This window comes from Musca vetustissima, unplaced genomic scaffold (assembly GCF_032173495.1).
Source record: "Musca vetustissima isolate MV318-11 ecotype Yass unplaced genomic scaffold, APGP_CSIRO_Mvet_v1 utg37134, whole genome shotgun sequence".
NCBI lineage: Eukaryota > Metazoa > Arthropoda > Insecta > Diptera > Muscidae > Musca > Musca vetustissima.
This window is the reverse complement of record NW_026878719.1, coordinates 15,862-41,030: the sequence shown is the minus strand read 5'-3', so window position 1 is coordinate 41,030 and position 25,169 is coordinate 15,862. Positions and strand designations below refer to the sequence as shown.

The following is a 25,169-nucleotide window of genomic DNA, read 5'->3' as shown; positions in this document are numbered from 1 at the left end:
ACTTTGAAATGTTTTATATTAAGTCAATAATCGCTACGAAAAAATTGAAATTCCGTTTAAAAAATTCTAAAACCGGTTCGAAAATTTTTAAAACCTTCTGAATCGGTTTTAAAAACCGATATTTAAAACATAAAATTTATTATTTTACAAATAAATTTGTAAATTTTAAATGGCTATGGCCAGGTTTTTACTCATAACTGAACTGAAAACCCGCTGTAAAACCGGATAAAAAGTACATGAAAATATATAAACTTCATAAAAATATGTCCTTTATAACAGCTAAACTTTGAAATGTTCAATATAAAGACCATAACCGCTATCTAAAATTCGAAAATCGATGTTAACTATTCTAAAACCGGTTCGAAAAATTTTGAGAACCGATTCAGAAGTTTTTGCAAATGTTAAAAAATTAAATGAAAACTATTCAAATATTAAATAAGTACATTTTATAGGGAAAACCGGTTATTGTAAAATGAAAACCGGTTCTAAACTCGGATAAATTTTACAGGACAATGTCTTTAGATTTTATGCGCATGTCGTTTATAACAACTACCATTAGAAATGGCCTCCATAAAGTCCATAACCGCCACTAGAAATTCGAAAACCGCTTTTAAAAATTCAATAACCGGTTCGAAAAAGTCTAAAAATCTGTTCAGAGATATTTTGAAATTTTCAAAAATCATAAAAATGTTAATCAACATTTTATAATAAATTTTATAGTCAAAATCCGGCTATTAAATATAAAAACCGGTTTAAAACCCGGATAAAATGTGCAGGTAAATGTATTTTAATATTATAGAAATTACACTTATAACAATTACACGTTGAAATGTTCAACATAAAGTCAATTGCCATCCATAAACCCGGCTATGTATTACTACAAAACCGGTTATAGGTTTCATGAGAACCGTTTCATTTTAATTGAAAGATTTCAATTCCAATGAAATTGTATTACGCGTTAAATAAGACCAAATTTGGTCCTTCGTCCTGAATTGGTTTTTTCTCCTAAAATTTCCTTTCTCCCCTTCTCTGTTCCCCTTCTCTCCCCCTCGTCTTCCCCTTCCCCCGTATGTTGTGTGGGTGCAACAATAATCATCATCATCTCCATAGCTTAGCTGAATAAAATCATAACTAAAACGCTTGAGGATGACGTAGTCATTTTCGAAAAAAAGAAATCCAAAGTGAAGATTAAATAATAATAAAGGCGAGAAAGTGAAATAGTAACAACAACAACACAAATAAAACAAAAAATAAAAATAACAACAAACACATATACATATGAGATTATGTAAGATGTTGTAGAAAAAATAAACAAAAACAATCATGAAATGATGGTTAATGTTTATTGGGGTGGGTCGAAAAAAAATTATTAATTTTTTTATTTTATTTTTACGATTACGATTGAAAGAAGTGATGCTGGAAGAAAATGTTCAATGGAGAAAATGTTGCTGAGAGTATGCTCTTGAATTTCTTCTCTCACACATTCTCTTTAAATTGAAGAGAAAGAGGTGTGAAAAGAGATTTGAATGTTTGATTTAGTTGAATGTAAGTCTTTTGATATGCAGAAGGTATTTAACGGGGATTTTTGGTTGGAGGGAATGGAGGTAGATGTTATCTTCCAGAAGACAATATATTCGGAAGAAGGTGATCTCTATTTTCTTCTTCCGGATGAAATCTGTACAGTGGTTTCTTATGCCTAAAAACTGGCATTAATTGTGGGCGAGTTTTTTTCGGTAAAGTTATGGTGTGTTATATAATAAAATTAAGTTTTCGACATAAGGAAGAGGAGATAGCGGAACATTTTGTGTGGAGGAAATATTCGTGAGAGTCTCTTCTCAAATTCTCTCTTTCATGCCAAAACTGTACAGTGGTGTCGAATGCCATAAAATTATGCTCTATTGTGGAGGAGCTCATGTGGGGTAAATTGTTGGCTACTAATGTAGTAAAATGTGATTTTCGGCATATAAAAGTAGAGATAGAATAAAATTTCTTGTGAAGAATATATTCGTGAGAGTTTATTCTTTAATTGTCTCTCACATGCCAAACATGTACAGTGGTGTCGTATGCCTTTAAAGTGGACTTCGATGTAGAGATACTTTATTAAAGTACATTTTTAATTAATAATATAATAAAATATACGTTTCGGCATCAAGAAATTGAGATAGAGTCACACTTTGTGTGGAGAAAATATTTGTGAGAGTGTCTTCTTCCACTCTCTCTCACATGCCAATAATGTACAGTGGTGTCTAATGCCCTAAAACTGAGCTTTATTGCGCGGATGTGTTTTTATGATAAATTCATAATTATTGGTGTAATATAATGACATTTTCGATATCAAGAAAAGGAGATAGCGGAATATTTTGTGTGTAGGAAATATTCGTGAGAGTCCATTGTTTAATTCTCTCTCTTATGTCAAATATATACAAAGACGCTATATGCATTTAAACTGGCCTTCTCTGGGCAGTAAGTACATTTTAAGATATTACTGTAATAAAATTAAATTTTCGGCGTCAAGAAGTCGATATAGCGGAATATTTTTTGTGTGAAGAAAATATTCGTGAGAGTTCATTCTTCAATTCTCTCTCATATGACAAACCTGTACAGTGGTGTCTAATGCCCTAAAACTAGGCTTTATTTCGAAGGCATTTTCGAAGAGTAATTTCATAGCTATTGATATACAAAAACTACATTTTCGACATAACGAAGTGTAGATAGCGGAACACTTTGTGTGAAGAAAATATTGTAGAGAGTGTCTTCTTCAATTCTCTCCAACATGCCAACAATGCACAGTGGTGTCTAATGCCCTAAAACTGGACATTATTGCGGAGGTGTTTGTCTTAGAGTAATCGGTGTAATATACCATTTTCGGCATGAAGAAGCGGAGAGAGGGGGACACATTGTGTGGAGAAAATATTTATGAGAGTGTCTTCTTCAATTCTCTCTCACATGTCAACAATGCACAGTGGTGTCTAGTGCCCTAAAACTAGGCTTTATTGCGGAGGTGTTTGTGTTAGAGTAATCGGTGTAATAATATACCATTTTCGGCATGAAGAAGCGAAGAGAGGGGGATACCTTGTGTGGAGAAAATATTTGTAAGAGTGTCTTCTTCAATTTTCTCTCACATGTCAAAAAAATACAGTGGTGTCTAATGCCCTAAAACCGGGCTTCATTATGTAGGTGTTTTCTTAGACTAAATTTATAGTTATTTGTGTAATAATATGCCATTTTCGACCTGAAGAAGCAAAGAGAATGTGGCGGATTGTGTAAAGAAAATATTCTTGAGAGTGTCTTCTTCAATTCTCTCTCACATGTCAACAATGTACAGTGGTGTCTAATGCCCTAAAACCGGGCTTCATTATGTAGATGTTTTTTAGACTAAATTTATAGTTATTTGTGTAATAATATGACATTTTCGGCATGATGTAGCGGAGAGAGGGGGATACCTTGTGTGGAGAAAATATTCCTGAGCATTCGTTCTTCAGTTCTCTCTCACATACCAAAAATTTACAGTGGTATCTAATGCCCTAAAGCTGAACTTAATGGAGGAGGTGTTTTTATGGGGCAAATTCATAGTTATTGATGTAATAAAATTAAATTTTCAGCATGAAGAGGTGGAAATAGCGGAACACAACGTATTGAGAAAATATTCGAGAGAGTATCCTCTCCAATTGTCTCTCAAATGTCAAAAATGTTAAATTAAAATTTAAGCATGAAAACAATGGATTCATTAGGTGGTGAAGTATGTCAAGGGGATATTTTTAATATTTTTTAATAATTCACATATTATTGCACTTTAATTGAACAAGGACTTGATGTGGAGCAAAGGGACATTCAGAAGATATACTCCTGAGAGGTTCCTCTATATTTCATACACACATACAAACATGATAAAGTGGCATTTTATGCTTCAAAAAGTAGCCAAAAAGTTTTAATAATTGATAAAAGGAGACTTTTCAGGCGTGTTATCTTCTCGGGTCTAAATAAAAGGTTTCGGCTAAAGGGAGTTAAGTTAGCTGAATGCTATCTTTGGAGGATATACTCCCAAGAAATTCCTCTACATTCCATACCTTGAGATGAAAGTTGTAGTGTTATGCTTTATAGGTCAAAAGTGACACTTTTTACAGTGGCTTAGACTGCCAATTTATAAAAGGAGATTTTTCGCTTTTTCATAGCTTGTCGGCATTTTTGGTTGTTATCGGCTATAAGGAGTTGAGTTAGCTGAGAACGATTGTTGGAGAATATGCTCCCGGTGAGTTCCTCTTCATTTTATTCTCAGGGAGGTTCAGTGTAGGGTTACTTTTTAGAAGTCAAAATGACTATTCAAAATATTGTGCATTTTTCTAAAGACATTTTTTGTTTATAATAATTTAAAATGAAATTGTTATCAGGAAGGGGTAGAGGTAGAGGAGAATGTTATTCGGGGAAAATATTCCTGAGAGTTTCCTCTTGAATTCTTTTTTTTAATAGCGAAAAGATCAATTCTCAATTTGTGCCCGAAAACGATCCCCTAATGTGACCAGCCTAAAACAAAAAAAATGTTTTTTTGATTTTTTCCCACATTTTTTTTTTAAATCGATTTTTCGCACAGTAGGAGAGGAGGATGGAGGGGTATGGTCTTCTAGGGAAATATTCCTCAGAGTTCACTCTTCAATTCGTTCTCCTATGGGAAATGTATACAACGATGTTTAAGACCTGAAAACCACATTGCAACATAGGTAAAAATTTCTTCTAAAGTAAATCTTTTGTTTTGACTTCCTCTGTTAACTTTTTAAAATATTTATCATTACCATTCCACCCTATTATATACAACATATTTTTTCTTCAAGACAATCCCTCAAATATATATTTCAACTATGAAACTAAACATTTTCGTATCTTGAAACACCAAAAAAACATACCCTAAAACACACCCTGTGTATTTTGGTATTTATTTTTTATTTTTTGTTTTCTGTTTTTTTTTTTTATTCTTCAAAACCCAATTTCCTTTCTCCTAACTTCTATGATTGCGTGTTACCGCACACCCGAACACACAGACACACACCAACAATGTTTAAAATTTTAACAGTTCCAGCAAAATTATCACAAAACTGTGAAGACTTTCCACTTCAGAAAATAAACACTTTGTAAAGAAAAAATATAACACTCAAGCTACAGCTGCTGCCGGGTGTAAATTTTGCGGCATAGATCAAATGAATCGAAGTTTGTTCAAGAGGTAACACAGAAGAAATCTCTTAATAATAGTAATAATATTTGTTTAAATATTTTTTGGGGTTAGGAGAGGGGTAAGGGGGGAGTGATTTTTGGGGATATGAAAAATTAATACAAATGTGGGTATTAACTAGGCTTTGTATGTTAAAATCGCATTTTGAGCAATAAGGTGCGGAATTATGGAAAAAGGAGTTCTCCTACAAATCATGTTCAAGCATGATGAGTCAAAAGCCACGTTTTTTGCCTTGAAATGTTGTTTGGAAAAGGGAAACATTTTCGTATGATATTTTTATCGATATTAAATTATTTAAGGATATTTTTAGCAACAAGGAGTTGAGCTAAGGAAAACTGTTTGTTGACAAAAATGTTCCTGAGGAGTTGCTCTACAAATCATGCTCAAACATGATGGGTCAAAAGTCACGTTTTATGCCTTGAAATGACGTTTCGAATAGGGGATCACTTTCATATGGTACTTTTAACGATGATGATTTATTAAAGGACATTTTGAGCAACAAGGAGTTGAGTTAACGAAAAGTGTTTGTTAGCAGAAATGTTCCTGAGAAGTTCCTCTACAAATCATGCTCAAACATGATGAGTCTAATGTTACATCTACCAGAAAAAAATTTTTAAAGTTGGGAGTAATTTTCATTAGAAAATAGTTGTAATTGTTACCTAACGAAGGCATTTTAAGCAAAATGGAGTTGAAATGACTATAAGTGAGAAAAATGTTCCTGAGAAGTTCCTCTACAAATCATGCTCAATCATGAAAGGTGTAAAATCAAATTTTATGCCTTGAAAATGCATTTGAAATTAGAGGATATTTTGAGCAACAAGGGGTTGAGTTACCGAAAAGATTTTGTTGACAAAAATGCTCCTAAGAAGTTTCTCTACAAGTCATGCTCAAACATGATGAGTGTAAATTCACTTCGTTTACTGCAAAAAATCATTTAAATTTTGATTAATTTTGTAATTAAGCATTTTTTGAGGGATATTTTAGAGCAACAAGGAGTGGATTTAGTAACAAGTATTGGTTAGGAAAAATGTTCCTGAGGAACTGCCCTTTATGTCATGCTTTAACATGGATTTCCTAAAGTCTCGTCATAAGCCTTAAAATGGCGTTTAGAATAGGAGAAAATGTTCAAATGGTTACTTATTCTATGGTAATTTGTTAAAGGACGTTTTGAGCAACAAGGAGTTGAAATGTCAACAAGTGTTCCATGGCAAAAATGTCTCCAAGAAGTTCATCTACAAATCATGCTCAAACATGATGAATGTAAAATCACGTTTTTTACACACAAAAAATTATTTAAAGTTGGGAGTAATTTTGTTATGAAGTATATCGCTTGTATTATCTAACAAGGACATTTTTGGGCAACAAGGAGTAGAGTTGGTGAAGAGGGTACCGTGGCAAAATTTTTCGAAGGAGATTCTCTACAAATCATGCTCAATCAAGAAAATTTCACGTTTTATGCATTTAAATGGCGTTTGAATTGGGGGTACAATTTTCGTATGGTAATTTCACCCATGGAAATTTGTTAAAAGACATTTTGAGCAGCAAGGAGTTGAATAACCAAAAAGTGTTTGTTAGAAAAATTGTTCGTAAGAGAATTCTCTACAAATCATGCTCAAACATGTCGAGCCTAAAATCGCGTTTTTTTACCTAAAAAAATTATTTAAAATTCGGTATAATTTTGTAAGGAAGCGTTTTGTTAGTATTATTCAATGAGGACATTTTGGGGCGGAATGGAGTAGAGTTAGTAAAAATTGTTGGTTGGAAAAATTGTTCCTGGGGTACACCTCTTTAAGTCCTGCCTTAACATGAATTGTCTAAACTCACGTCCTTAGTCTAGAAATGGCGTTTGAAATATGGACAAATTTTGGAATGGTAAATTATACATTGGTAGTACGTTAAAGGACATTTTGAGCAACATGGAGTGGATTTAGCTAAAAGTGTAGGCTGGTAAAACTGTTCCCGGCGAGATCTTCTACAAATCATGCTCAATCATGAAAAGTGTAAAGTCATATATTATGCCTTAAAATGCCGTTCAAAGTAGTGGACAATTTTAATAGGGTAACTTAACCGTTGCTAATACGTTAAGGGACATTTTGAGCAACAAGGAGTGGAGTTTATAAAAAGTGTTGATTGGAAAAAATTTTCTTGAGGATTTTCTCTACAAATCATGCTCAATCATGAATTGTCTAAAATCACGTCTTATGCCTTAAAATACCATTCGAAGTAGTAGAAAATGTTCATATGGTAAATACGTTTTAGGACATTTTGAGCACCAAGGAGTTTATTTAACAAAAAATGTTTGATGACAGAAATGTTCCTGAGAAGTTTCTCTACAAATCATGTTCAATCACGAAAAGTGTAAAGTCGCTTCAAATGCATTAAAATGCCGATCGAATTAGTGGAATAGGTTTATATAGTAACTTAATCGTCGCTAATACGTTAAAGGACATTTTGAGCAACAAGGAGTGAAGTTAGCTAAAAGTGTAGGCTGGGAAAAATGTTCCTGAGAAGTTCCTCTACAAATCATGCTCAATCATGAAAAGTGTAAAGTCGCATATTATGATTAAAATGCTATTCGAAATAGTGGAAAATTTTCATACGGTAACTTAACCGTTTACAATGAAAGACATTTAAGGCAGCAAGGAGTGGAGTTATTAAAAAGTGTTGATTGGAAAAAATGTTCCTGAGGAGTTCCTCTACAAATCATGTTCAATCATGAAAAGTGTAAAGTCACATATTATGCATTAAAATGCCGTTGGAAGTAGTACAGCATTTTCATATAGTAACTTAACGGTTGCTAGTACGTTAAAGGACATTTTGAGCAACAAGGAGTGGAGTTAGGAAAAATTGTTCATTGGAAAAAATGTTCCTAAGAAGTTTCTCTATAAATTATGCTCAATCATGAAAGGTGTAAAGTTACGTCTTATGCATGGAAATTACGTTTGAAATAGGGCCAAATTTTCCAATAGTAACATAACAGCTGGTATTTTTTTATTGTTTAATTGTGTTTTAATTTATTTTTATCCTGGTGTCGTATAATTAATTTTAATACATCATTTTTGGGTGCGTATGATTATTATTATTTTTATTTATTTAATTAACAACAATTATACGCCACCTTAACACATATTTTTTATTTCATTGAATTTCCTGTTTTGAAAATTATGACACAATTTTTTTTGTTTATTAATTATTTAACGCAAATTAATTAAATTAAAACAATTATTAGCTAATATTATTTTTATGTTGTAATAATACCAAAAAAATCCAAATGACAAAATCCCGCAAATAAATTGTCCACCACTACCAACAAAAAACCCCTCATAACCAAACATGTTAATTTGACAAAAAAAAAAAAAAAAAATAAAATGAAATTGAAAGTGATTGCAAAATCATCTAACCATCTATAAAAAATGAAATAATGTGTACTCGCTCTCGTTCCCATCTCTGTGGCCCACTTTTTGTTTTTCTGTTAACGATCTACAAACAACCACCCATACCTATTTTTCAATATTATTTGTGGTGTGTAAATTAAAAACAATAATAATAAAAAAATCTATAGATATTGTATGTTGTTACAACAACAATTACAAATTGTTGACTTCCCCATCTTCGTTCACACACTGTCCTCCCAACTTCCTACTCCCAATGCCTACTCTTGGGAAATGTAATATTTCCTTTAATTTTTTTTCTATACATATCTAAAATTTCTTTCCATTTATTTCTCTTGTTTAGAGAGCCTCCCATTGTGTGTGTGTGAGAGTGTATATGTATCTGTGTGTTATTGTGTAATTTTTTCTTTTTTCATTTTTTTGTGTTAACCATGTTAAGTGATGGCTTTGGTGTCCCACTTTTTCATACTGTCCTTGACCTACTCCACACTCAATATCGACAATATAATCATACAACAACGGCAACAGCAGCAACAACAACATCGACATCATAAACTAAACAACCCAAAAGCAAGTCAGTCAGTCAGCAACCAACCAACCAACCGACCAAGTCAACCCCAATACCCATATCATCCGAACCAACCATGCTGTCTTCCTGCCCTCCCAACTCTTGCCAATTTCTGTTAAGCTTTATGGCTCTCATATCTAACCAAGAAAAATAAACAAACAAAAAATGAGTTTAACCCATAGAAATGGAAAGTCTTTGTGGGATAACAAAAGAGAGGGAGAGAGAGAGCGAGCGTGTGCAAAAAAAATGAAAGTGAAAACATTTTTCAATATAGGCCTAGCTAACAAATGGCTTACATTTATTATCATTACTCACTTTTCTAAGGCAACAAAAAAAGCTTTCTTCGAATAGCTTTCGCTAACAACAAAAAGTTTGATTTTCCAAAACCAAACACAGCTGCCTTTGAAGAGCCAAAAGAAATCCCCCATAATTCGCCATGAAAACAGAGAATTTCTCGAAGCAATTAGAATACTCTTAGTAAGTATCCTCTCTCTCTCTCTCTGTTATTCACACACACACTGTGGTATGAGTAATCCGCTATGTTGCAATACTCATACGTCATGTAATCATGACCAAACAAACAACCAAAGCAACCACGTGTTATGCTATGACGATGGCGTCACACACAAACGCCAGCAGAACTCTGTGAACTGCAGAGAGAGATAGGCAGATAAAGAGAGAGCTCGCGTTAGAATATGTTGTAATCAACAACAACAGCAAGAATTAGATTAATGTGTGACTGTGTGCTGTTGGTTGTGTGTGTTCTACTAATGATGATGAGTTTGTTATTTGGCAATACTCTTAGATGGTAATTGACTCTTAAGTAATCGATGAATGATGGTGTTGCGGATTTCTCTGCCATTATTGGGAAATAAGAATTTGAAAAAGTAAACACATTTAAAAATTAGGAAAAATAACGGATCTTTTATAGGCCTTTTTGTTGGAATATATTGGAAAAATTGTCAAGGAATTTTTTTTCTTAATAATAATTTTTTAAGAGCTCATTTTTACCAACAAGGAGAAGAGATAGCAAAATATGATCAATGAAAAAATTGATCCTGAGGTGCTTATCTTTAAGTCACATTCACATGTCGAGACTCTAAAGTCACGTCTAGTGCCTACAAATGACGTTTGAAATGGGGTAACATTTACATAGACGAACCTAATCGATGGTATTATGTCAAAGGACATTTTCAGCAACAAGGAGTTGAGTTAACAAAAAGTGTTCATTGGCAAAATTGTTCCTAAGAAGATTCTCTACAAATCATGCTCCAGCAAAAAAACTCTGCAGCCATGTTTTATAGCTCAAAATTGGACATGACTTAAGTAGTCGTTTTTGTGTGGTAATATATTTGTTGATAATGTGTTAAAGGGCATTTTCATCAACAAGGAGTTGAGATGGCCAAAAGTGTTTGTTAGAAAAAATACTCCTAAGGAGTGTCTCTACAAATCATGCTTGAGCAGAAAAGCTCTGCACTCATGTTTTATAGCTCAAAATTGGCCATGACTGAAGTAGTCGTTTATGTAGGGTAACAAATTTGTCGGCAATGCGTTAAAGGCCATTTTCAGCAACAAGGAGTTGAGATAACAAAAAGTGCTCCTTGGCAAAATTATTCCTGAGAAGATTCTCTACAAATCATGCTCCAACAGAAAAACTCTATAATAATGTTTTATAGGTCAAAACAGGGCATGACTTAAGTAGTCGTTTTTGTATGGTAACAACTTTGTTGGCAATGCGTAAAATGGAATTTTGAACAACAAGGAGTGAAGTTGACAAAAAGTGTTGGTAAGGAAAAATGCTTCTAAGGAGTATCTCTACAAATCATGCTCTAACAGAAAACTCTACACTAATGTTTTATAGCTCAAAATTGAACATATCTTAAGTATTCGTTTTTGTATGGTTACAACTTTTTTGGCAATGCGTAAAATTCTATTTTCACCAACAAGGAGTTGAGTTAAGAAAAAGTGTTATATGGCAAAATTATTCCTGAGAAGATTCTCTACAAATCATGCTTTAACATGACAACTCTACACTCAGATTTTAAAGCTCAAAATAGAACTTGAATTAGGTATTCATTTTTGAATGGTAACTAATTTATAGGTAATATGTCAAGGGATATTTTCACCAACAAGGAGTTGAGTTAACAAAAACTGTTGGTTAGGAAAAATACTCCTAAGGAGTGTCTCTACAAATCATGCTCTAACAGAAAACATGTACAATCATGCTTTATAGCTCAAAATGGGATATGAATCAGTTAATAAGTTTCAGGAAGAAGCGTTAAAGTGACAAAATTGCAAAAACAATGTTTTCGCCAACAAGGAGTCGAGCTATTAAAAAGCGTTGTGTGAGAAAAAAAACTCCTGAGAAGTTTCTCTTCAAATCATGTTCAATCATGAATAGTGTAAAATCACATTTTATGTCTTGAAATGACGTTTGAAATAGGAAAAAAATTGTTCATATGGCAACTTAGACAATGGTAATACATTAAAGCAAATTTTTAGCAACAAGGACTTGTTAGCATTAATCCGCTAATGCGTATACTTTATAATAAATACCAAAATAATAAATAAGTCTACGCCACCCGATCCTTTAATTAATATTACTTATACGCTACGAGGAACATGCATCTTTGAAATTTTTCACTAATTTTCGTTATACAAAATCACTAAAATAGTCATTAATGTCATCAACAATAGACCTGAATATTTTTAAAATCTGCATCTCCTTAACCACCTAATCCCATTAATTCCAAATATTTAAATATATGTGATTATATCTCTTATCCTTATTTTTTTAAATATTTATTTAAAAGTAGTCTTAAAATTCCTTAGCTTTATAAATTGATTCTTTATAACAATTGTATTTTTTATATTTATAATGGGAATTAAAATAGAAGGGACCCGTTGATATGGACAAATATAATTTATTTTATTCAAAATCACATTTTAATCAGGAATTTAAGATATCCTCTTTTAAATTACCATTATAATTATAACACTCTTCTTCTCTTTGTTACCAATTCAATGCCTCTTCTCTCTTTGATTCAACTGTAATAAATCAAATTTTTCTATGGCACCATTATTAACAGGAATTGTTTTGCCAAGTCTATTTTAATCAAAAATAAAGACTTCTCTTTTGGTTCACTACTCCTTTGCCAGTTATTTTTGCCTATTAATCCCTTCAACTCTCTTTTATTATTAATATAATGGCATCTCTTTTTCACATACCCCCATACCCATTAAGAAATTGTTGTTATTGTTTTTGTATTGCATCCCAATGAAAATGCAAGTGTTTTTTTGCAAATGCAAAGCTAGCTGTTGTGGTTTTGTTATTGTTTGCCCTACCAAACCATTCCCGCTCTCTATGTCTTACTATCACACACTCTCTCTCTCTCTATTGTTTACATTCTGTGCTGTGTTGGTGCATGCATGCAATATATTTCTACTATGAAGCATTCGGCTATGTTATCACGATGAGTGGGGTGGGGTGGGGTTATTGTGGGGTGGTAAACAACAAGGCGAGGATGTGTTGTCGTTCTCACACTCCTTCTCGTGTGCTCCCGCTCTTCTGTTATTGTAGTGCATTGGTATACGATTGTGTGCAATGGTTGGCATGCATGCCTGCCTGCCTGCAGTGTTACTGTTGCCCAACCATTCACTCTCTCTCTCTCTATGCCTTACTATGACTCTCCCTGTTGTTTACATTCTGTCCTGTGTTGGTGCATGCATGCAAGTATTTCTACTATGAAGCATTCGGCTATGTTATCACGAAGAATTGTTGTTGTTGTGGGGTGGTAAACAAGGCGAGTATGTGATGTTGTTCTCACACTCCTTCTCGTGTGCTCTCGCTCTTATGTTGTTATAATAGCGCATTGGTAGATGATTGTGTGCAATGCCTGCCTGCATTGCACTCTCTCTGTGTAATAATACTACCTCTCTTGACTTCGGCCATTAGTGCAGTTGCTTTGGTTTTGTTTGCTGTTTTTGGTTTTTCATTATTGTTGTTATATATGTGTGTGTTTCTCTCGGTGTGTGTGTGTGCATGTTCTTCATGTGCAACTACACTACTATTGCAAATAGTTTTGTAAACAATACGCTTGACCTAAATTTTCATATAGCCATGGCGTTGTTGTTGCTACTGCTATTTTGTTGTTAGCATTCATGAGTATGAATGATTGTGTGTACGTATATACGAGGCTATATATAATGTGTGTGTTTGTCCATATATATAGTATAGTGTCTGTTTTGTTTTTTGTCATTATTTTTTTATAGTCGTTTTTATTATTGTTTTTGTAGTTGTTTTTTTTATAATATGACTATTTTATTGTTTTTTTTTTTTTTTCTCCTGTCACCACCTCTTCGTCCCGATCCTTCCTCCTCTCATTTCAATGCAATATTTTTGTTTTCAATAACAAATAGTGTTTAGTTTTTTTTTTGCTTTTTGAGTATGCTATTTGCAGTATATGAGTGCATGTGTGTGTTTTTTGGTGTGTGCTCATTTGTATTTGTGCAACAACTGTGTAATGTGCATACTATATAACCTTACATACACACCAAAAACACCGTGAATATGAATTTATTTGGTATTATTCGTGTATTTGGATGCATTTTCTGGACTATAAAAAATAAATAAAGAAAATAAAACCAAAAAATAAAAATGGATTACATCTGAAAATAGAAAAAAAATTTGACTGAGTTATTCCAGATATACCTTCAATTAATTTCCTTTATTTTTTCTTTTTAATTTTTTTTTTAATATTTTTTGACATTCACAAAAGCGTAGATTTATTTATTTATTTTATTATTATTATTTTTTTTTGAGGCCCATAAGAGATTAGTCTTTTTAATTTTTTTTTAGATCCACAGGAATGTAGATTAAAAAATTCCGAGATCCAGTCCAGTGCTGCGTATACGTAACAAAAAATAATAATTATTATACGCCACCACATCCTATAATTAATATCACTTATACGTTACACCTTATGTGTACCGATTTTTCCACCAGGACCTTATTTTGGCTTCTTGATGTCAATGCAAGAAATATTCTTCATAAAATTTTCCGAATACCGTACATGTCAAACTCATACCCACAACAAAAAATAAATACTTAAAAAAAAGAAAAAAAAAGATTTTTTAAGTTTAATTTCGTTTTGTCCCGATTTATCAGCTTCCAACTACTATTAGCATCATGATGCTAAGTAAAGAAATGCTCCTCACAAAATTTCACTATACGTCTTCGAATACGATAAATCTCTATCTCTATTATATATCCATAAAATATGACCTCCATGCTGGAATAAATTAAAAATAAAACATTTTTGAGGTTAATTTCGATTTGTGCCGATTTCTCAATCAGTACTTCATTCTAGCGAGTTGTTGGTAAGGAAGGAAATATTGTTCACAAAATTTCACTATGGGTCTACGAATACCATAAATCTCTATCCCCATTATATATACATTAAATATGGCACCCAAATTAGTATCTCTTAAAAATAGGAAAACAATTAAATTTTTTTAAGGTTAATTTCGTGTTGTCGCAATTTTTCAACTAGGGTCTCATTTTGCCAGCTTAATGTCAATGGAAGAAATATTCTTCATAAAATTTCACTAAAGGTCTCCGAATACCATAAATCTCTATCTCGACATTATACCCACAAAATAAGGCATCCATTATGGCAATCATTAGAAAAAAAAATTAGAGATATATATTTTTTAAGGTTAATTGTGATTTGTCGCGATTTTTCCACCAGGACCCCATTAAAGCGAGTTGTTTATAAGGGAAGAAATATTCTTCACAAAATTTCACTATAGGTCACCAAATACCACAAATCTCTATCTCTATTACATAACCATAAAAAAATTAAATATTTTGAAAAAATAAAAAAAAAAATTGATTTTTTAAGGTTAATTTCGATACTTTCTGATTTCTCAGCTTCGGACTCACTATATGGTCATGATGCTAAGGAAAAATATCTTCAGCACAAAATTTCACTATAGGTCTCCGACTACCATAAATCTATATCTGTAATATATATCCCTTAAATATAACACCCAAAATGGAATAACTTGAAAACAAGAAAAAATTAAATTTTTTAAGGTTAGCAGTGGTTCGAGTCATTACTTATTTAGTGTTGCCGTTTTCCGCTGGGTGACGCTACCTTCTGTCGTTCTTATCTTGTTTATTCCCATCTTTTTGCAGAAAATATTTTTTAACTTATTTAAATTTATTTTAATTTATTTTTATACCTTAACTAATTTCTATTTTTCTTTTTTTGTATTTTCTTTCCAGCTGTGAGAGCCGATCGCATGCGCGGTGGCCGCAATAAATTTGGACCCATGTACAAGCGTGATCGGGCGCGAAAACTGCAAGTGATGCGACAACGACAAATTGCATTGCAGGCCCTCAGAACGTCCATGGGTACGGGTGATATGAAACCAACACCGTTATCGCCCGGCTATCAAACCTATTCGAATATGAATATTAAACAAGAAATACAAATACCTCAGGTAAGAGAGAAATGATCATCCTCCTAATTTTATTTTTTAGAAAAAAAAGGAAGAAGAAGTAAATTTATAATGACAGGGATCAAGGGGCCTGGGCGAAATTAATAGATCCAGGGGAAGGATATTATAAGTAACATTAAAAAAATAATATATATTTTTTTGGGGATCCATTAAAGGTGTGTTTTTTATTTCAATTGTTTGGACATGTTATTTATTTGGAAGAGTAACTTGTCTAGTTTTCAAAAATGTTTAAAATTTCGAAATTGCCATAAAACTATTGAAGTTATTGCCGATTTCTTAAAAATACTCATAATTAATAATAGTCATACGCACCCAGGTTCGAAGAATAAAAATCTTAATTTTTCAGGGTTTATCACAAGCATGTATTTTTAAATAATTATTTTCAGGGTCTACTAAGTGTTATATAAATATAATAAATATTTTTCAGGGCATTTTTACAAGCTTTTTTTAAAAAATATATTTTTTTCAGGATCTACTATGGGCTTGGGTGTTAAAAAAAACCTTAATTTTACCACAACGATGTCAATGGAGGAAATATTCTTCTTAAAATTTCACTCTAGATCTCAAAATACCGTAAATCTCTAAATTTATTATATATCCCTCAAATATGGCATCACGACCTATGTCAATCAATTAAAAACGGGGAAAAAATATATATTTTTAGGGTTAATTTCGAAATGTGCCAATTTTTCAACAAGGACCTATTTTTAACTCATTGATCCCAATGAAAGAAGTATTCTTCAGAAAATTTCACTATAGGTCTCCGAATACCATAAATCTCTATCTCTATTATAAATCCATAAAATATAATATCCATTATGATATATTTTTACGAAACATGAAGAAATGGAATTTTGTAAGGTTAGTTAAGATTTGTCCCACCAATATTTTATTCTAGTGAGCTATAGCTAAGGAAAGAAATATTCTTCACAAAATTTCACTATGGGTCTCCGAAACCCGCAAATCTTTATCTATATTATATATCCATAAAATTAGATATCCAATATGACAATCACTCAAAAACGGTAAAAAAGTTATATTTTTAAGGTTAATTTCGAATTGAACCAATATTTTAAGCTGGGCTTAATTTTACCAGCTTGATGTCAATGGAGAAAATATTCTTCACAAAATTTCACTATAAGTCTCCGAATACCATAAATCTCTACTTGAATTATTTATCCATAGAATAAGGCATCCAATATGGCAATCACCTAAAAACTGGAAAATGTTATATATTTTTAAGGTTAGTTTCAATTTGTACCGATTTTTGCAACATGGCCTCATATTGGGTGCTTGATGTCAGTGGAAGAAATATTCTTTACAAAATTTCACTAAAGATCTTAGAATACCATAAATCTCTATCTCGACATTATACCCACAAAATAAGGCATCCATTATGGCATTCACTTAAAAACTGAAGAGATATATATTTTTTAAGGTTAATTTCGAAATGTGCCAATTTTTTAACCAGCACCTCATTTTAACTCATTGATTCTAATGAAAGAAATATTCTTCACAAAATTTCACTATAGGTGTCCAAATACCGTAAATCTCTCCCTGTATTACATATCCATAAAATTTTGTGAATCATTATGGGATCACTTAAAACCGGGGAAAAATAACTTTTTTAAGGTTAATTTCGGTTTGTTCCGATTTCTCAGCTTGCGCCTTATTCTAGCGTATTGATGTTAATGGAAGACATATTCTACATAAAATTTTACTAATAGTTCCCATATACAATAAATCTGTACCCCGATTATATATCCACAAAATATGAGGTCCAAAGTTCCATAATATGAAACATATGTTGGTTTATAAAGGGTGAGGTTAAAAAAATCATTTTAACCTCAAGATCTATCAAAGTCGTGGAATTTAAAAATATATATATTTTTCCGACCCTCTTATGCCTGATTTTATTTCCAAAAATATATTTTTTGGATACATTTAAAGCCAAGACTTTAAATACAAAAAATATCTTTATCCAAAATGGTTATCCATTTTCTAATCGCTATATGTCAAGGAGTGATTGGGTTGGAGGCATAAAAAGTTCTTGATTTGGAAGATCAATGTGTCTAGTTCTCAAAAATAGCCAACAATTTCGAAATTGTCCAAGAACTATTCAAGTTATGGCCGATTTCTTATAAATACCCATAATTAATAATAGTCATACGCTCCATTGTCCGTGGAAATAAAACTTCAATTATTTAATGTTTAACACTAGCGGGGATTTAAAACAAAAATATTTTCGGGATCCACAAAATACCTGGATTATTTTGATATATCGTTTATTTCGAATTTCCTTTGTATATATTTCGAAAATCTCAAAAACAACTAATTTTTGACCTTGACATTGACCCATTTCCCCAGTTTTGACGTTGACGTTTAAAAAAATAAAATATCTCACATCGTAACACCATTAACAAGGTCGTCGCATGAATAACAACATCTTTGTCATTGCACTTCTCTAAATATCAGAGACAGAAAAAAGTAGGACAATCATTTAATTTTTTTTCGTTTTAATTAATTTGATTGTTAATAGAGGCAAGAGTGTGTAAGGCACACACACACTAATGTACACACATTTACACATGCACTTAATATTGGCAATGATATTTGTGAAGTGAAGATGCAAATGCAAGTAAAAGGAATTTGTTAGGTTAATTTTGATTTGTCCCGATTTTTCAAACAGGGTCTTATTTTTCCAGCTTGATGTCACTGGAAGAAATGTTCTTCATAAAATTTCACTATAGGTCTCCAAATACCATAAATCTCTATATCTGCTGTATATACCTAAAATATGGCATCCAATATAGGATCGTTTAAAAGCAGGAAAAAATTATAATTTTTTAAGGTTAATTTCGATTTGTGCCGATTTTTCAACCAGGACCTTATTTTTCCAGCTTGATGTCAATGGAGGAAATATTCTTCACTAAATTTCACTATAGGTCTCCGAATACAATAAATCTCTATAGCTATTATATATCCATAAAATATGAGATCCATTCGGGGATAATTTATAAACAAGACATTTTTGAGGTTAGTTACGATTTCTGCCGATTTCTCAACCAATACCTCATTCTAGCGAGTTATTGGTAAGGAAAAAAATATTCTCCACAAAATTTCACTATGGGTTTCCGAATACGAAAAATCTCTATCTCTATTATATATCCATTAAATATGACATCGAATATGGGAATCACTTAAAAATTGGAAAATGTTATATTTTTTTAGGGTTAATTTCGTTTTGTCCAGATTTTTCCAACAGTATCTCATTTTCGGTGCTTGATATCAATGAAAGAAATATTCTTCATAAAATTTCACTATAGGTCTCCGAATACCATAAATCTCTATCTTTAATATTTATCTATAAAATAGTTATATTTTTTAAGGTTATATTTTTAAGGTTAATTTCAATTTGGGCAAATTTTTCAATCAGGATCTCATTTTAACTCATTGATCCTAATGAAAAAAAAAATATTTTTCACAAAATTTCACTATTGGTGTCCGAATACGATATATCTCGACCTCTATTATATATTGCTATAATATTGCATCCCTTATGACAATCACTCAAAAACTGCAAAAAAGGTTATATTTTTTAAGGTTAATTTTATTTTTTGCCAATTTTTCAACCAGGGCCACATTTTAACTCATTGATCCTAATGAAAGAAATATTCTGTACAAAATTTCACTATAGGTCTCCGAATACCGTAAATCTCTATCGGCATTATATATCCATAAAATTAGAGATCCAATATGACAATCACTTAAAACCAGTAAAAAAGTTATATTTTTAAGATTAATTTCGATTCGTGCCGATTTCTCCACTTCCAACTTATTTTAACGTCATGATGCTGAGGGATGAAATATTCTTTACAAAATTTCACTATAGGTCTCCGAATACCGTAAAACTCTATCGGCATTATATATCCATCAAATTAGAGATCTAATATGACAATCACTCAAAAACGGTAAAAAAGTTATATTTTTAAGGTTAATTTCGATTTGTTCCGATGTCTCAACTTCCGCCATATTCTAGCGTCATGATGCTAAGACAAGAAATATTCTTCACAAAATTTCACTATAGCTTTCCGAATACCATAAATCTCTATCAATATTATATAACCCACAAATATTAAACCCAATGTAGGTTCATTTAAAATCAGGAAAAAAAGTAAATTTTTAAGGTTAATTTCGAATTGTCCTGATTTCTCGGCTTCAGCCTAATTTTAGAGGCATGAAGCTAATGAAAGAAATATTCTCCACAAAATTTCAATAAAGATTTCCGAATACAAAAAAATCTGTATCTATATTATATCACCAAAATATAATAAAATTAAAAATGAGGAAATATGTTGATTTTTTAAGGATAATTTCCAATTGGCCCAATTTCTCAGGTTCCCCCTCATTCTAGCGGCTTGATGCTAACGAAAGAAATAATCTGCATAAAATTTCACTATAGGTCTCCGTATACAACAAATCTGTAACTATGTTACATATCAACAAAATGTGGGGTCCAAAGTACAACAATATAAAAACAGAATAAATATGTCGATTTTTAAGGTTAATTTCGATTTGCCCCGATTTCTCAACTTCAACCTCATTTAAGCGGCTTGATACTAATGGCAAGAAATATTCTTCACAAATTTCACTATTAGTCCCCAAATACAATAAATCGGTAACTATATTATATATCCGCAAAATATTGGGTCCAAAGTTCAATATTAAAATAAACAGAAAAAATATATATAGATTTTTAGGTTAATTTCGATATATTCCGATTCCAAAGCTTCCGCCTCATTTTAGCTTCATGGTGCTAATGGAAAAACTAATCTGCAAAAATTTCATTATAAGTACCCAAATACAATAAATCTGTAACTATATATAATATCCACAAAATATTGGGTCTAAAGTATAATAAAATAAAAAATGAGGAAATATGTTGATTTTTTGAGGTTAATTTTGAATTGTGTCGATTTCTCAGCTTCCGTCTCATTCTAGCGACTTGATGCTAATGAAAGAAATAATCTGCATAAAATTTCACTATAAGTTCCGAAATACAAGAAATCTCTAGCTGTATTATACAACCAAGAAATATGCGATCTAAGGTAGGATTATTTAAAAGAGGAAAAATATACAAGGTTAATTTAAAATTACCCCTAAAAGCAGACTTCAAATTTAGTAACATTTTTTGTAGGAACTAAAAAACCCTGTTTTTTATAAAATAATTTTCTATATAGTCTAGAATATATTTTTATAAGAACTACTAACATTTTCTAAATTTCAAAAATCTTTTTTTTAACTTTCTTTGACCCTAAATATATTCTTCCATTTTATTTAAATGTTCTCCCCTAAAATATGCCACAAAAATTAATTTTTCCTTTTCTTTTTCCAGGTATCCTCTCTAACACAATCGCCCGACTCATCACCCAGCCCCATTGCAATTGCCTTAGGACAGGTTAATGCCAGCACCGGTGTGATAGCTACGCCACTGAATGGCAGTGGCGGCGGTTCTGGCAGCGGAGGTGGTGGTGGCGGTAACAGTAATAATGGCAGCAATAACAACAACAGTACGAGTGATGGCATCAACCGCGTTGGTAGTGGCAGTGGTGGTGGCAGTAATTGCCACGATACCGGTACCGGGTCTCTACAGAATGCCAGCGATTCAAAATTGTGGTACAGTTTGGAAACAAAAAAAAACATTCATCTATTATTTTATTTGATCCTCTTGACGTATTTTATATTTTGCGAAATTATGTCAAAAGAGGATTTATTTTTGTTGGGTTAAGAGGAAGAAGGAGTATGGGTAAAGGGAAGAAGAAATTGTTATAATAAACAAAAATTTCAAATTGTAATTATTTTTGTTTGAAATGGTTAACAATTTTTAAAATTACGTAAAAAATATTTTGAAAATTGAAGACCCCAAAACGTATACCGAATATTTCAAACAAAAATAATTGCACTTCGAAAACAAATTTCTTTGCAACAAAATTAACTCCCACCCTCCCTTTTCAAATTGGCCTTTATCGATCCAATTTTTTTTTTTTTTGTTTTATTTTTTTAATTCTCACCTTTAATAATCAAAAATGTTTCCCCTATCTTTTCAGCTTCGACTCGGGCACACATCCTTCAAGTACCGCCGATTCCATAATAGAACCATTAAGGCAAGCGAAAAATAAAATATGACTTTCCTTTCAGAATTTTGTCTCTATACATTATTTTTTTTCTCATTTTCAGGGTATCACCGATGATCAGGGAATTTGTACAGTCAATAGATGACAGGGAATGGCAGACGCAACTATTTGCCCTGCTGCAGAAACAAACGTACAATCAAGTTGAAGTGGATCTCTTTGAATTAATGTGTAAAGTTTTGGATCAGAATCTATTCTCACAGGTCGATTGGGCCCGCAATACTGTGTTCTTTAAGGATTTGAAGGTAAGAAACAAATTTGAATGGATTTTTATATGTAGGAAAAATCAGGACAGGAATGCTGGAAAATTGTTCTATGGAAATTTGCTTAGCTGGTTAATTTCGATTTCTTTAAATTTCACAAACTATTTCTCATTTTAGGTATGTTATGCTAAGGGACGAAATATTCTACACAAAATTTCACTATAGGTCGCTGAATAACAGCAATCTGTAACTTCGATATAAAACCATAAAATATCAGATCCAATATAGGAAAAAAATACAACGAACCATTATCAACTGATATTTTGAGGTTACTTTCAAATTGTCACAATTTCTCCAGCAACGACTCATTTTAGCGAGCTGATGCTAATGGAAGAAATATTCTTCATTAAATTCTACTATGGGTCTCCACCATAAATCTCCATAAATCACCATAAATCTTTATCTGTACTATATATCCATAAAATATGAGATGCAATATAGAATCACTTTAAAATGGGAGAAAATCGTATAATTTTTTAGGTTAATTTCGAATAGTACCGATTTTTCAAGGAAAGACTTATTTTAGCCCGTTGATGCTAATGAAAGAAATATTCTGCATAAAATTTCACTATAGGTCACCGAATAGCACAAATCGGTATCTGTGATATATAACCATAAAATATGAGATCCAATATAGGATCATTTTAAAAAGGGAGAAAATCATATATTTTTTTAAGTTCATTTCGAATAGTCCCGATCTCTCAAGTAAAGACTTACTGTAGCCCATTGATGTTAATGCAAGAAATATTCTGCATAAAATTTCACTATAGGTCACCGAATAACACAAATCTGTACCTCTGGTATATAACCACAAAATATAACACCTAATATAATTAATAAAATATATTTATCATTTTTGAGGTTAATTTCGAATTGCCCCAATTTCTCACCGAATATCTCATTCTAGCGAACTGATGCTAATGAAAGAAATATTCTCCATAAAATTCTACTAAAGGCCTCCAAACACTATATACCTCTATCAGTATTATATATCCCCAAAATATGCAATGAAATTTGAAAACTTTTAAAATCAAGGGAAAACAACAATTTTTAAGGTTAATTTCGATTTGTACTGATTCCTCAACTACAACCTCATTTTAGCTCTTTGATGCTAATGAAAGAAATATTCCTCATAAAATTTCACTATAGGTTAATTAAGGTTAATTCCAAATTGTCCCGATTTCTCGAGCAATACCGCATTCTAGCCTGCTGATGCTAATGGAAAAATTATTCTTCACAAAATATCACTATAGGTCCGCATATACCATAAAATTCCATCTATATTATATATCCACAAAATCTGCGATCCAAACATTTAAAAACCAGAAAAAATAATCATTTTTAGGTTATTTTCAAATTATCCCCTTTTCTGTAACAAAACTTAGTTCTTGCGAGCTGATGTTAATGAAAGAAAAGTTCTTCACAAAATTCTACTATAGGTCTCCGAATACTATAAATCTCTATCTGTATTAAATATCCGCCAAAATATGCAAAGCAATATGAAGACTTTTAAAAAGAGGAAAAAATTATTTTTTTTAAGGTTAATTCGGATTGGTATCGATTTCCCAAACAATACCTCATTCTACCCTGCTGATGCTAATGGAAGAATTATTCTACATAAAATTTCACTATAGGTCTCCGAATACCATAAATCTCTATCTATATTATTTATCAACAAAATATGCGATCCAATCCAAGGATTGGTTAAAAAATATGAACAAATGATAAAATGTTGAAGATTAATTTCTAATCGTCCCTTTTTCTCCATCAAAACGACATTCTAGAGAGCTGATGCTAATGCAAGAAATGTTCTGCATAAAATTTTACTACTTGTCTCGGAATACAACTAAATTCTATCAGTGCTATTTATTTCCCAAAATATGCAATCTAAAATTAAAACATTTAAAAACAGGAAAAAACTACCCATTTTATGGTTAATTTCGAATTCTCTCGATTTCCCAAACAATACCTCATTCTAGCCTGATGACCCTAATAGAAGAATTATTCCTTACAAAATTTCGCTATAGGTCTGCAAATACCATAAATCTCTATCTGTATTATTTATCCACAAAATATGCGGTTGAAATATATGAAAAAATGATAAAATTTTTAAGCTTAATTTCGAATCGTCCGTTTTTCTCTATCAAAACCTCATTCTAGCGATCTGATGCTAATGAAAAAAACGTTCTGCATAAAATTTCACTATTGGTCTCCGAATGCAACAAACCTCTATCTGTATTATAAATCCATAAAAAATGAAACTCAATATAGGATTATTTAAAAATAGAAAAAAATCGTTTGATTTTTGAGGTTAAGTTCAAATTCTCCCAATTTCACCGGCAATATCCCATCTTAGCTCGTCGATGCTAATGAATGGAAGAATCTACATAAAATTTCAGTATGAGTCACCAAATAACTCAATTCTGTACCAATAATATTAAGCCATAAAATATATGTTCGAATATAAAAAATAAATTATATTAGAGATTTTTTTTAAATTTTCCCCAATTTTGTATGTAACACCCTAATTTTTTTAGGAAATCTGTTTCAGTTTTAAAGGGGAAATTTTCTGAATAGTTTTCCCTAAAATCTAAACTAATTTTCCCTCTAGAAATATTCCTTGAAATCAATTTTCTTATTTTTTTCATTTCTGTCCGAACAGTTTCCCTTAACCATAATCAATTATTTTTATTTTTAATCCTAATTACAAATCTACACATTGTAATATATTATAAGTATGTGTGTATGTATATATGGTTAACATTATTTGAATTGAGACAAGCCACCAATCAGTTGTCGTTGTTGTTATTTTTTTTAATGTAATCTCTTTGGCATTGTTTTCGTTTTCAATTTGATTGTTGAGGTCTCGCAATGTTTTGTGACTAGTTTGAATTTTTTTTTCTGTTTTTGTTTTGAATTAAGTAAGCTAGGCATGCGGTCGGTTGCCCTGGTGCCTGTACAAGGAGATATCTATAGAAATATCTCGGTAACTCTGATGTGCGGAGAGGT

At 31.7% G+C, this 25,169-nt stretch overlaps 1 protein-coding gene across 1 annotated transcript in view; it reads left to right on the top strand.

The window, feature by feature from the left end:
• The window catches only part of LOC133323475 (nuclear hormone receptor FTZ-F1), a 53,335-nt gene that overhangs the window by 22,634 nt on the left and 5,532 nt on the right, over positions 1-25,169 (top strand). Inside the window, exons 3-6 of the mRNA XM_061532399.1 lie at positions 15,471-15,688; positions 21,102-21,382; positions 21,814-21,870; positions 21,944-22,142. Coding sequence (XP_061388383.1) covers positions 15,471-15,688; positions 21,102-21,382; positions 21,814-21,870; positions 21,944-22,142 — 755 coding nt within the window. The remainder of the gene's footprint in view (positions 1-15,470; positions 15,689-21,101; positions 21,383-21,813; positions 21,871-21,943; positions 22,143-25,169) is intronic.